The 13,757-nt window shown below is 40.8% G+C and overlaps 1 protein-coding gene and 1 long non-coding RNA gene across 7 annotated transcripts in view; one reads left to right on the plus strand and one right to left on the minus strand.

Annotated features, from left to right (window-relative positions):
• The window catches only part of POC1A (POC1 centriolar protein A), a 161,852-nt gene that overhangs the window by 63,856 nt on the left and 84,239 nt on the right, over positions 1-13,757 (plus strand). For 4 of the 5 annotated variants that reach the window (XR_012906534.2, XM_075939430.2, XM_075939433.2 and 1 more), the window contains one exon: positions 1,092-1,226. Coding sequence is in view for 4 of the 5 variants with exons in the window: in XM_075939430.2 (XP_075795545.2) it covers positions 1,092-1,226 (135 nt within the window). In the remaining variant the exon portion in view is untranslated. Of the gene's footprint in view, positions 1-1,091; positions 1,227-4,464; positions 7,770-13,757 lie in introns of those variants that run through there. The other variant, XM_075939431.2, reaches the window with a different exon arrangement.
• Positions 1-13,757, minus strand: part of LOC142830963 (uncharacterized) — a 56,316-nt gene that overhangs the window by 9,739 nt on the left and 32,820 nt on the right. The window contains exon 3 of one of the 2 annotated variants that reach the window (XR_012906535.2): positions 1,833-1,973. The exons of the other annotated variant lie outside the window; for it this stretch is intronic. This is a non-coding gene — a long non-coding RNA (uncharacterized LOC142830963). The remainder of the gene's footprint in view (positions 1-1,832; positions 1,974-13,757) is intronic. 2 annotated transcript variants of the gene reach the window in all.

A 13,757-nucleotide genomic window follows, 5' to 3' on the forward strand; every position in this document is an offset into this window, starting at 1 on the left:
TAACATGACTTGGATTACGAGTTCTAGCACTCAAGTCTTGAGCACCTGCTTTTCTGGCTTGCACATTTTCGAGTCCTTTAACTAGTCCCAAGCAGATGTAATATTCTAAAGTGGTATCAATGACTCTGCAAGGTAATGGAGGACCAGATTCTGGATTTTAGATTCAAATTCAGTCGAATTCTGTTGCTTGTATAAAGTAGTAAGTATTTGAACATTCAGCATCATTCATTCTGATAGTTAGTTTTTACATTATAAAAACAGCTTTCAGTTTTTAGTTGACACCAGTTCACTTCTATTCAAAAGTCAGATACAATTATGGGGCTTGTCTCCTATAAAAGATCACCTTTTAAGGAGGAAAGGAGGTAGATTTGGCAAAAAAAAATTGGTGGAATTTTGAAGTTTTCATGATAAAAATAGCTGAGATTGAAACTTTAAAGTTGGCTTGTTTTTGCAGCCTAAGTGAAGAGGGAGAGTTGAAGATCTAAAAAAAATTAAAAAGACCGAACTGAAATTATGAGCATTTAACTTGTATGTGCACAGGAATATGTTTGCTTAATTTTACATGCTTTTGGTGTAGAAGTCAACTTTAATGTAGCCATCAGATCTGAAAAGTAAGCCTGTTGTTGCCTACATTGTTGCTATAAACCTCTCTGCTTCCAACAGTGTTGGGCTAAACCTGTAAGAGATGTTCATCACCATGGTAACTTGTACATTCTCACTTGTAAGGATTTATTTATAATGTTTGCGTGTGTGCAAAAGTATATAAATTGTCTCCCTCATCTCTCTCTTCAGGTACACTTTGTGCTTCTGTAGCACTACCACCAAGTAGCCAATAGGTGTTCACAAATTTTAATAACTTGAATCATGCATTATTTCTGAGGCACATATGTTATCCCTACACTCCAGAGTTTACTTTCCCCAAGTTGCCCAAGTGTATGGCAGTTCTCCTGATTTCTGGCTGTGTGCTGTTGCCTTAATACCATTGTTCCCTTTTCATAGAAGATTCAGTTCCCCAGGACAGATCATACTGAGGCAGAAATACTTCTATTGTTTGCATTATACTAACACATGGCATCTCTTTGTTTTCCTAGACATCAGAAATGGATTGTGGTGATCCTCCTAAGCAAAACAAAATGCAAGAATCTGCCAGGAATCAGCAAGAGGAGGAGACAAGTCTTGCAGACACCTTAGAGCATATTGTTGGGCAGTTAGATGTTCTTACTCAGGTATGAAGTGCTTTATAGGCTCATGGTAATAGCCATGTCATCAAATGAAATACAGACTTTAAATTATGGATCCTTTAAAGCAGTGGTCACCAACCAGTAGATTTGAAATCTACTGGTAGATCTTGGAGCCTCTGGCAGGTGATCTGATGGGTTTGGCTGGGAAGCTATTAAGCGCTGGCACTTCAATTCTCCCTCCACCCACTGCCATGCTGCTCCTGCCCTCTGCCTTGGAACTTCTCCCCTACCCTGGGAGCCTCCTGCTTGCAGAGCAGGGTGGGAGGGAGAAGGGGGGGCATTGATGTCAGGGTGTCGCTTATCCCCCCATTTCTGTACCCTCTCTCCAGACAGAGAGAAGGGGATGGAGGGAGCTTGGCAATGCAAATCTTGGTCACTCTCACACTTTGTGTGTCTGTCATTCTCACAAACACACACTGTCCTTCACTCATCTCCCGGTCCCACACATACGTGGGGGGTTGTTGTTACTACTTTTACTGCTTGCAAAGTGTTTTATTTTTGGTTTTTGACTGTTCTGTGCATTTCATAATTTTCATTTCTCTCTTATGATTAAATTGAATTCTTTGAGTAGTGAGTTCTAAAATGCCTAACCTGTCATGGCTGGAGTCATTATCTCTGTGGTAATTACTGCCTCTGGAAGTGGCTGGCATGTCCCTGCAGCTCCTGAGATGGGCAGGGGGTCTCCACACGCTGTCTTTGCCTGAAGATACTGCTCCTGTAGCTCCCATTGATCTGTAATGGGGACCAATTGCCAGTTAGAAGCTGTGGGCTCGGTGCCTGTAGATGAAGGGCAGCACATGGCACCATGGAGCCATTGCTGTCCATGTCAGCTGCTTTCAGGAGTGGTGCAGGGCCAGGGCAGAGGTAAGCCTGCTTTAACCCCACTGCTCCATTACCTGGAAGCAGTCTCAGTTAAATGCTGCCCAGCCAGAGCCTGCTTCCCGAACCCCTGTCCCAGCCCTGAACCTCCTCCTGCCTCAGACATGAGTCCCCCTGCACACAAACTCTTTCCCAGAGCTTGCACCCTGTAACCCCTCCTGGACCCCAACTCCCTGCTTTGGGGTAAGCCTGGAGACCCCCCCCCCCCACACACACACACACTTCAAACCCATTGGCTCAAGACTAGAGCCTGTACCCCAACCCCTACTCCAGCTTGGTGAAAGTGAGAATGGGGGAGGATGTAGTAAGCAGGATGAGGCCTTGGAGAAGGGGTAGAGCAGGGACAGGGCCTCAAAGAAGGGGCAAGAAGGAAATGGGGCAATGGTATTTGGGTTTGAGGTAGATCTTACATTGCACTTAAATACAAAAATGATCTTGTTAAAAAGGTTGGAGACCACTTTTTAAATTAAAAATGTAAATAGTCTCAAACTTATCTTTTTTTTCAGAAGCTTATTGGTAAATCACGTTAGAACGACGGAAAATGTCAGATTTCTGGATAATCTAAAAAATTGTCACAATATCCTTAAAATGCTATTTTTGATAAGTATTGGACATAAGTTTACAGTCCACAACACCTGTCACTTAAATACAATCCCATCTCATCTACTAACTATTATCTTGCTTCAGAGTGAAACACGCACTGCTGCTGCTATCAGCATTTACAGCAGTGTTTCTTAAACTTTTTAAGATGGAGGAACACCAAACAATACTTTTTTTTAATGAGCAACACCAAGGACTTTTTGTTGAGCAAAAAAAAAAAAATGGGGGGAGGAGGAAAAGTCGCCTGTCCCTTTAAAGGTGGCCATTTTGAACTGTGGTGTTCTCCGTGGCACACCGGTGTACCACAGAACACAGTTTAAGAAACATTGATTTACGGTCTATGTATTGTGCCACATCCCACTGACAGAGCAAAGTTAGGCCAATGCTGATGGTTTTTCAAAATCCCACCTTTATTTTTTTTTTAATCCTCTTTCTGAAGCTAGCGTTACTTTTCTTGGGAGTTATTGAAGCTCACAGAGAATAATATAGGGGGTACCGTAACAGATCTAGATGATTCTATTAAAATGTCTGCCAGCAGTAGCCTTTTGCAGCAATCAATTCTTGGTCCTTTATATAAGTGCTTTACTTTCAAAGCCCTACACAATGTAAATTTGCAATGGTTACAAATCAGATACTAAAATTTCTATGAATTCACAGAATTAAATGTCTTCGTGTCCGTTAAGCTGTCCTCCACAAGTGTGTGAGCCTGCATGGATCATCATAGGGATCTAACAACTGTTTTTATTAGCCTACTGTTGTCTAGTAATAAGGAACTGTGTGCATTCAATTCATATTTAAAAAAATGGTCTGAGATTCTACATATAATGTTCTGCAGTTTAGGGAGTGCATCACTATCTTTTATTAAGAGAATGAATAACTTTATCTTTCTAGATCCTCGGCCTGTGAAATCTCTGCTGTTCCGTTGTCTCCTCCCCTACTCAAATCCTACTTTTTCCTGACTTTCCTTCAAATTCTGCCATGTTCACCAACAGCTGTCCTGTTTCTCCTCACCAGACATCTCCCAAGCTCACGTCTGTGTCCCACCATAGCCCTTTCTTCTCTTCTTGTTTTTTTATTTAAAATATTTTGTCATAAACACATCTCATCCACAGCATGACTCCTGCCTCTAGTAATTCAACACACTTCTTTAATTCAAATCACAATGCTTAACCGTTGAAAACAGGTTTACACACCACTCTTATTTATCGTTTCATTTAAATAAAACTACTTGAAAGATTATAGATACCAGCTTCCTAAAATGGTAAACAATTTACACACAGTCCCAGCCATGAATACACAATATGCATAAATCCAGCTCAGAACAATAAAACATAACCAGCAAGTAAAAATCAACACCATCTTCAACAAAATACCAATTCATCAGTGCAGTTAAAAAATTATAATTTCCATGTGGTCTGGTAAGATTAAACACTGTATGTGGTGGTGCAGAGACAAGGCATGTACTTTAGGGCGGTAGATGTTGATGGCATAATACAAAAAAGACCAATTTGTAGTTGGGATTTGGAAAAGCTGAATGAGAAGATTTTAACAAGTAGCTTTGTGGTGATAATTAATGATTATATTTGTGGTATGATTATTCAAGTGCACATACCTGTTCTTTAATTTAAAGATTTTTTTCTTTTTTTTCTTGTATGAGGGAGAATGTATAATCATTTGTATAAATGGAATTGATTGGTCTCCCTCATTTTCTCATATTTTATAAAAATTCCTTCCCTTTTCATAGAATGAAGAAGAATCTGAATGTATCCTATCACAAACACTAATTCTCATTCCAACTCAGTCTTCTACTCGTGAGGAACAGATTGAACGTTATTGAAAAGTGTGGAGGTTGGGGTGGATCGCTCAGAATAGTGCTAGTTTTATATAAATGTGTTGAATCTTGGACTGTTTCATCTTTAGTAGAAACAGTGAGGTGAACCGAACCCCTCCCCCCTCCCCCAAAAAAATTTCAAAATAACTCTAATGCTAGTCAGTAAAAACACAACAGAGTGCTTTTAAATCCTACCACTGATCTGTTTCAAACAGTTCTGGTTAGCATCTCAGATTTTGTACACAAACCACTGGCCTCCATTTTATTGATACAATATTTATGTCCATCACCAGTAGGATTTAAATTCATTCCTTACCTTTCATTATGTAATTCTGATCCACAATTCTCATTGTTGTGTAATGGGCTACATTTCTACTCAACAGATGTTTTATAGGAGGAAAAACACTGCAGTAAACAGTATATATGCAGGGTCTTAAAATAGATATATGCAGTACAACCATACCTTTTTCAGAGATTCAGTACCTTTAGAAATTCCAAATGTTATTTTAGACTTAGCAAAGAGAGAGAGAGGAGTGGAGGAGGAATAAATTAGAATATTATAGGATAAAGATGGAAATGAAGTCTGAAAAGATGGCAAAAATAGCAGCATTTAGGGGAAAGCTTTTTCCTAGCTGTATCTAAACCAGAATAACACTAAAATAATTCAGTTATTCAGTTTTAATTTTTTAATCCTTTAACATTGTGTCCTTGGGTGCACCTAGTTTAGTTATGAGAGGATAAATATGTGCACACCTGTATTAAGCAATTCCACAATGCTGTAAGCACTGTGGTGGTATTGTACCCTTTGGATTATGAGACTTTGGCTGAGTCGGAGAGACAACATGCAGCTAGGACTTCAGAATGCTGCAGGGTGGGAGGACCAGTAGAAACCATGCTTTTGTTAGTGTTAACGGAGCCATGTGTAGAGAACAGGAGACTGGAGGGGGTCAGAAGGGACTGAATTTGTGCTTCTTTGGCATGCCTGGCTCCACAGGATTGTGAACCATTGTCCTTGCAGCTCTGGAGGGCATAACTAGCCATGTTGTGAGGTTAAATTTACTGAGGCTTGGGTCCTAGATCATCACTAGCCTTCTGTATCTGTGCCAGGGTGTAATGTGTGTCACCTCTCTCATACAAGCTACATGGGGAAGGAGGCTCTGCCAAGCCACTGCTGCTGCTTTCACACTGGTGGCTGGGGACTAGAGGAGGCTGGGTGGCCAGGTGGAGACTAATGATAAATACAGTCCTGAGACAATGCCCTCTCCCCCGTTCAAGAAGAAACTGAGAACCAGACTGTGACTGAGTGAGTTTTCTTCCTGAGCTGCTCCATCTGTTTGCTGCCCATTGGCCAGTGAAGTGCTTGTTTACCCCTTAACTGGTGTTGCATGTTTGAATTCAGATTCTAGAAATAAGAGTGCCTCTCTCTAAAACACATACATGAAATGCAGACACAAGTAGTTCTTAGTCTGGTGTTTCCATAAAAGAAAGGTGTACAAAAGGTCTATTTGGAAAAAGAACAGGAGTGTATTAGCTTTCTCTTACTGGTATCTTTTCAATGACCCATTTAATTAATATTCCTCAATAGCACCAATTAGGAAAGCTGTACTTGTAAGCAGAATCATACCGTTAAAAAAACGAGTCAGATTTCCACGTGCTGTATATTTGTACATCTGTCTTACTGTTCCCAGGCATTTTAATTGCTTAGCATTGAGGTATGTTAGTACATTTCTAATGTATTATCTTGAGGAGGTTGAAATAAAACTGTGATCATGATGTTCTTTTGTTCTCATTGAAGTTACTCAGCTCTAACCTTTTAATTAGCATAATGTGGAGAACACATTGTGGTTGTGATAAACTTCTTTGGGAAATTATGCAAACTTCACACTGATCTCCTATTAATTTCCTAGTGTCTCTTTTTACTTAACCCATCGCTTAAGTGGTTTAGAATGTTAAACCCTAAATAGTACTTTTAAGGAAGGAGAAAAGATGATTTTTCGCAACTTTGCAATGCTGAGAGATCATTAGTACCAGGGAATCTGTGTGCTGAAAGTTGAGAACTGTACTGCTGCCAATGCACAGTTCTTTGTTCCACGTTGCAAATTTGTGAAGTTAGATTCTTTGCTCGCCACTTGTCAGTATCTTCCTGACACTGAGTGCAGCTATAAAGTGGAGTGCTGTCTGCTTATGAGACAGCAGGACTGTTTTGATTCCACTGAGAGGCCTATTTCTGCCAGATGCCAGGTGGAAGTAGAGGTGATGAAGCTGTAGAGGCGCTATGGCATGTCCAGCTGGACATACTGATGCTTCTTCAGTGAAGCAAGTCAGCTCACTATAGAAAGCTGCATCAGAAGGGACTAGTAGCTATGACACAATGGGTAAATTTGATGTAGGTATTGTCATGATGACAGTTGGTGTTATGCCTGGTAGCAGCATGTCTTACTCTTGGTTTGTGCAAATGGTTTTCACCAGTGTTATATTTTTCTACTTGAGAGTAAAAGTTACTCATTTTCCTTTGTTTACTTTGTAAATTCAGGGGTCTTAATGTGACATGTAAACCATATTAACTAGAAATCACTTTTCATTTTGATTTACTTTGCAAATATTTTATTTTGCAAACACCTTAAATCTGAACATTAGCATAGATTTGACTTGCAAAGATAATAAGTTAAAAGCTCAAAGTTTCATTTTCCTGAGGAGCAGCATGAAATTCATCTCTGTGCTAGTCTAAGAAATGGGCTAACGGTAAGGAAGCAGCAGTTCATTCAATGAGTATGTAGATGCTGCATTTCATAGAATCATAGAACACTAGAACTGGAAGGGACCTCGAGAGATCATCGAGTCCAGTCCCCTGCCCTTAAGGCAGGACCCAGTACTGTCTAGACCATCGCTGATAGACATCTGTCTAACCAGCTCTTAAATATCTCTAGAGATGGAGATTCAACAACCTCCCTACGCAACTTATTCCAGTGTTTCACCACCCTGACAGCTAGGAAGTTAGGTGACCAGGGACTGTCATGAACAGGGATAGCTAACAGGGAGTTTCGAGAGGGAGCTTTCTAGGGGAGTTGGAAGGGAGAGGTACACTTGCCATTCTATTAAACTTTTAAACTAAACTAAAAATCAAACTTCCTGATTTAAATAAGAACTCTCTCAATAACGTTGGTAGCTGTAGGAGAGACTGAGAGTGGGGAATTCGATCATTAGAAACGAAGGGTATGTCTACACTACCCTCCTAGTTCGAACTAGGAGGGTAATGTATGCATACCGCACTTGCTAATGAAGCCCGGGATTTGAATTTCCCGGGCTTCATTAGCATAAGCGGGAAGCCGCCATTTTTAAATCCCCGCTGCTTCGAACCCCGTGCAGCGCGGCTACACTGGGCTCGAACTAGGTAGTTCGGACTAGGGTGCCTATTCCGAACTACCGGTACACTAGCGGGGTAGTGTAGACATACCCATAGAGAGCTGGCTTTGTGATGACTGGGAGAACCATATGGTGACTTGCCTGTCTGGTGTGAAAGTTGCGGATCTCTCGAGACTTCTAGATAGACTTATGTGTAGTGCTGGGGAGGAGCCAGTGGTCGTGGTACATGTTGGTACCAATGACATAGGGAAAGGTAGGACAGAGGTTCTGGAGGTCAAATTTAGGCTGCTAGGAAAGAGATTGAAATCCAGGACCTCTATGGTAGTGTTCTCTGAAATGCTTCCAGTTCCATGCGCAGGGTCGGGAAGGCAGGCAGAACTTCAGAATCTCAATGCGTGGATGAGACAATGGTGTAGAGAGGAGGGGTTTAGATTTATTAGGATCTGGGGAAACTTTGGGAATAGGGGGAGCCTATACAGGACGGATGGGCTCCACCTAAGCCAAAATGGAACCAGATTGCTGGCGCTTAACATGAAAAAGGTTGTAGAGGAGCTTTTCAACTAAGGGGTGGGGAAAGCCGACAGGTGTGCAGGAGCACATGGATCGCACAGAGCCAGCTCTTACGGGAGGTTCATTAATAGAGATGCTCTATGTTCTAGTCAGGAGGAGAGGACGGAAGTATGGGTGGGATCAGATGAGACAATCAAATGAGAGTCTAATACATCAAGAAATGGCAGACCGATAAATAGTGACAAATTACTGAAGTGCTTATACACAAATACTAGAAGGCTAAATAGTAAAATGGGTGAACTTGAGTGCCTAGTTTTAAAGGAGGAAATTGATATAATAGACATCACAGAAACTTGGTGGAATGAGGACAATCAATGGTACTGTCAAAGCTGTTCCCCACTCTGGCACAATAAATGCAGAAGTGGGGACCCGCAAAAGCACCCCAAAACCTGATCTCTGCAGTCTTTGGTACAAAAATTCCTCCCCCCCCCCCAATCCTAATACAGGCAGTCCCCGGGTTAAATGGATCCGACTTACATCAGATCCCTACTTACAAATGGGGTGAGGCAACCCCGCACTAGCTGCTTCCCCCCAGCAGACCAGGGAGACGTGAAGCTAGTGCCCCCTGCAGCAGACCAGGGAGACGCGGAGCGGCTTTTCTCAGCAGACACCTCAGCTTGAGAATAAAGGACTGAGGGAAGTGAGGTGTGGGAGAATAAAACTGAGCTCTGGAGAAATGTTTGGGTAGAGTTTTCCCTACAATATGTACCAGTTCCGACTTGCATACAAATTCAACTTAAGAACAAACCTACAGTCCCTATCTTGTACGTAACCCGGGGACTGCCTGTACCCAGATTTTGGGGAATATCCGGTGACACCACCGAAGTATTCCAAGAAAACCAGGGAAGAGATCACTTGGGAAACCTCCTCCCTAAAATCTCAGGGGTACCTCAAGCTCTTTTTCCCCCAAAAAAGCTTGAAAAAGAAAAGAGAAAATAAGCTGCAGTCTGTTGTAGCTGTCCCCTCGTCAGAGGCATGCATATACCCACAGCTAGATTTTCCAGGACATAGAGATGAGCCAAAACCAGGTTAATAAAAAAAAGCAAACGTTTATTATCAAAACCAAATTATAGTTGCCAGCATTGTGACTAGATGGAAAAGAGCCATCAATTAATCTAGATACTCAGGGGAATCCCCTGGGCTCAGGACTTTAAGTACAAAAGGAAAACACTTTTAAAAGGAAAAAAATTACATTTTGAACAGCTGAGACATCAATTCCACATTCCCAAACCAGAAAACAATAAAACCTGATGGGTAATCTAGACTTTGCCCTATTTACACATATAAGAAGTCGATTCTTGGGAGAGAGACAGGCCTTCCCATTTCCCTGTTACATGGAAGAAACCGCTCTGACTCAGACAAGGTGGGAAAAGTTTAAAAATTCCCTTGTCCCAGTTTGAAAGCCGTACCTACATTACAATTGGCTGACCAGATACCTGGTTTGAGCCAGGAGCCATAGTTAACCCCTTAATTCCCAGATGCTAGCCATCTCTCATGGTTATGACAGGGACACAGTCATACCAGGATACAAAATATGTCAGAAGGACAGAACAGGTTGTGCTGGTGGGGGAGTGGCACTGTACGTGAAAGAAAATGTAGAATCAAATGAAGGAAAAATCTCAAATGAGCCAAAATGTTCCATAGAATCTCTATGGATAGTAATTCTGTGCTCCAATAATAAGAATATAGCAGTAGGGATATATTATCGACCAGCTGATCAGGACAGTGATAGTGACTAAGAAATGCTAAGGGAGATTAGAGAAGCTATCAAATTAAAAAACTTGATAATAGTGGGGGATTTCAGCTATTCCCATATAGACTGGGTACACATCACCTCAGGATGGGATGCAGAGATAAAATTTCTTGATACCTTAAATGACTGCTTCTTGGAGAAGCTGGTTCTGGAACCCACAAGGGGAGAGGCTATTCTTAATTTAGTTGTAAGTGGAGCACAGGATCTGGTTCAAGAGGTAAATATAACTGGACCGCTTGGAAATAATGACCATAATATAATAAAATTTAACATCCCTGTACTGGGGGGAAAAAACACCTCAGCAGCCCAGCACTGTGGCATTTAATTTCAGAAAGGGGAACTACACAAAAATAATGAAGTTAATTAAACAGAAATTAAAAGGTACAATAACAAAAGTAAAATCTCTGTAAGCTGCATGGAAACTTTTCAAAGACACCATAATAGAGGCCCATCTTAAATGCATACCCCAAATTAAAAAACACAGTAAGAGAACCAAAAAAGTGCCACTTTGGCATAACAACCAAGTAAGAGAAGCAGTAAAAAGGCATATTTTAAAGAGTGGAAGTCAAATCCTAGTGGGAAAAATAGAAAGGACCATAAACAAGTCACCAGGACCAGATGGCATTCACCCAAGAGTTCTGAAAGAACTCAAATGGGAAAATGAAGAACTATTAACTGTGGTTTGTAACTGATCCTTTAAATTGGCTTCCATGCCTAATGATTGGAATATAGCTAATGTGATGCCAATATTTAAAAAGAGGTCTAGAGGTGATCCTGGCAATTAGACGGGTAAATCTAACGTCAGTAGCGGGCAAATTAGTTGAAACTATAGTAAACAACAAAATTGTCAGACATATGGATTAATATAATTTGAGGGAAAGTCAACATGGTTTCTGTAAAGGGAAATCATGCCTTACTAATCTGCTAGATTACGTCTAGACTGCAAGCCTCTTTCGACAAGGAACGTCTTGACTAAAACCAGTACTTTCGAAAAAGCAAGCCGCTTTTTCGAAAGTGAGCACCCAGGCAGTCTGGATGTTCTCTTTCGAAAAAACACAGTTTGCATTACATAGCGCCTTTTTTCGAAAGAGCATTTTCAAAAAAAGGCGTTCTTCCTCATAAAATGAGATTTTCTGCAGTTGAAAAATTTGCCGTGTTCTTTAGATTTACTTTCGAAAGAATGCGGCAGCAGTCTAGATGCAGGGGAAGTTTTTTTTCGAAAAAAGGCCACTTTTTTCCGAAAAAAACTCTGTAGTCTAGACACACCGGTAGAGTTCTTTGAGGGGGTCAACAAACATGTGGACAAGGAGAGATCTAGTGGATATAGTATACTTAGATTTTCAGAAAGACTTTGACAAGGTCCCTCATCAAAGGCTCTTAAATAAAGTAAGTTGTCATGGGATAAGAAAGAATGTCCTTTCGTGGATTGATAAATGCTTAAAAGACAAGAAACAAAGGGTAGGAATAAATAGTCAGTTTTCTGAGTGGAGAGAAGTAACTATTGGGGTTCTCCAAGGGTCTGTCCTGGGACGCATCCTATTCAACTTATTTATAAATGATCTAGAGAAAGAGGTAAACAGTGAGGTGGCAAAATTTGCAGATGATACCGGATTGCTCAAGATAGTTAAGACCAAAGCAGACTGTGAGGAGCTTCAGAAAGATCTCACCAAACTAAGTGATTGGGCAACAAAATGGCAAATGAAATTTAATATTGATAAATGTAAATTAATGCACATTGGAAAAATTAATCCAAACTATAAATACAATATGATGGGGGTCTAATTTAAATACAACTACTCAAAAGAAAGATCTTGGAGTCATTGTGGATAGTTCTCTGAAAACATCCACGCAGTGTGCTGTGGTAGTCAAAAAAGCAAATACAATGTTAGGAGCCATTAAAAAGGGGATAGAGAATAAGACAGAGAATATCTTCTTGCCTCTATATAAAGTTATGGTACGCCCACATCTTGAGTACTGCATACAAATGTGGTCGCCTCATCTCAAAAAAGATATATTGGCATTGGAAAAGGTTCAGAAAAGGGCAACAAAAATAATTAGGGGCTTAGAGCAGGTACCATAGGAAGAGCATATAAAAAGACTTGGACTTTTCATCTTAAATACGAGGAGACTAAGGGGGGAGATGATAGAGGTCTATACAATCATGACTGGTATGGAAAAAGTGAATAAGGAAAAGTTATTTACTTATTCCCACAATATAAGAACTAGGGGTCACCAAATGAAATTAATAGGCAACAGGTTTAAAACAAACAAAAGGAAGTTTTTCTTCACTCAGCGCACAGTCAGTCTGTGGAACTCCTTGCCAGAGGATTCGGTGAAGGCTAGAACTTTAACAGGGTTCAGAAAAGAGCTAGATTGATTCATGGAGATTAAGTGGCTATTAACCAGGATGGGTAGGAATGGTATCCCTAGCCTCTGTTTCTCTGGAGGTGGGTGACGGGAGGGATCACGAGAGGATTATCTATTGTGATTCCTCAATCTGGGGCATCTGATATTGGCCAGTGTCGGCAGACCGGATACTGGGCTAGATGGACCTTTGGTCTGACCTATGGCCGTTCTTATGTTCTTGATTTCCAGTCTACACCTCCCTTGCTGCAGTTTAGGCCCATTGATTCTTGTCCAATTCTCAGAGGCCAAGGAGAACAATTTTTCTCCCTGCTCCTTGTGACACCTTTTTAGATACCTGAAAACTGCTATCATGCCCCCTCGCAGTCTTCTTTCCAAACTAAACAAGCCCAATTCTTTCAGTCTTCCTTCATAGGTCATATTCTCTAGACGTTTAATCATTCTTGTTGCCCTTCTCTGGACCTTCTCCAATTTTGCCACATCTTTCTTGAAAAGTGGTGCCCAGAACTGGATGCAGTACTCCAACTGAGGCCTAATCAGCACAGAGTAGAGCGGAAGAATGACTTCTCATGTCTTACTCACAACACTCCTGTTAGTGCATCCAAGAATCATGTTTGCTTTTTTTGTGACAGCATCACACTGTCACCTCATATTTAGCTTGTGGTCCACTATGATCCCCAGATCCCTTTCTGCAGCATTCCTTCCTAGACAGTTGCTTCCCATTCTGTATGTGTGACACGGATTGGTCCTTCCTAAGTGGAGCACTTTGCATTTGTCCTTATTAAACTTCATCCTATTTACCAGTTTGTCCAGATCATTTTGAATTATGACCCTATCCTACAAAACACTTGCAACCCCTCCCAGCTTGGTATCATCTGCAAACTTAATAAGTGTACTCTCTATGCCAGTGGTCCCCAACCTTTTTGTGGCCAATAGCACATTCATTTTTTCAGACGCCAACAGAAAAAGGCGTCAAATGTGAAATTGAAAGCTATTTTCATATTCAATGTGAATTGGGTAAATTTGATAGAAACTTAATTTAGTTGGATAATTTTTATTTTAATTATATCATAATTCATTCTTAAACAAAATTCTGCATTAATAAAAAGGGGAGGATGTCCAAATGTTGAGCAAAAAAAAGCACCCCCCCCCCCAA

The sequence above is a fragment of the Pelodiscus sinensis genome, chromosome 11 (genome assembly GCF_052426305.1).
Source record: "Pelodiscus sinensis isolate ZL-2025 chromosome 11, ASM5242630v1, whole genome shotgun sequence".
Classification (NCBI taxonomy): Eukaryota; Metazoa; Chordata; order Testudines; family Trionychidae; genus Pelodiscus; species Pelodiscus sinensis.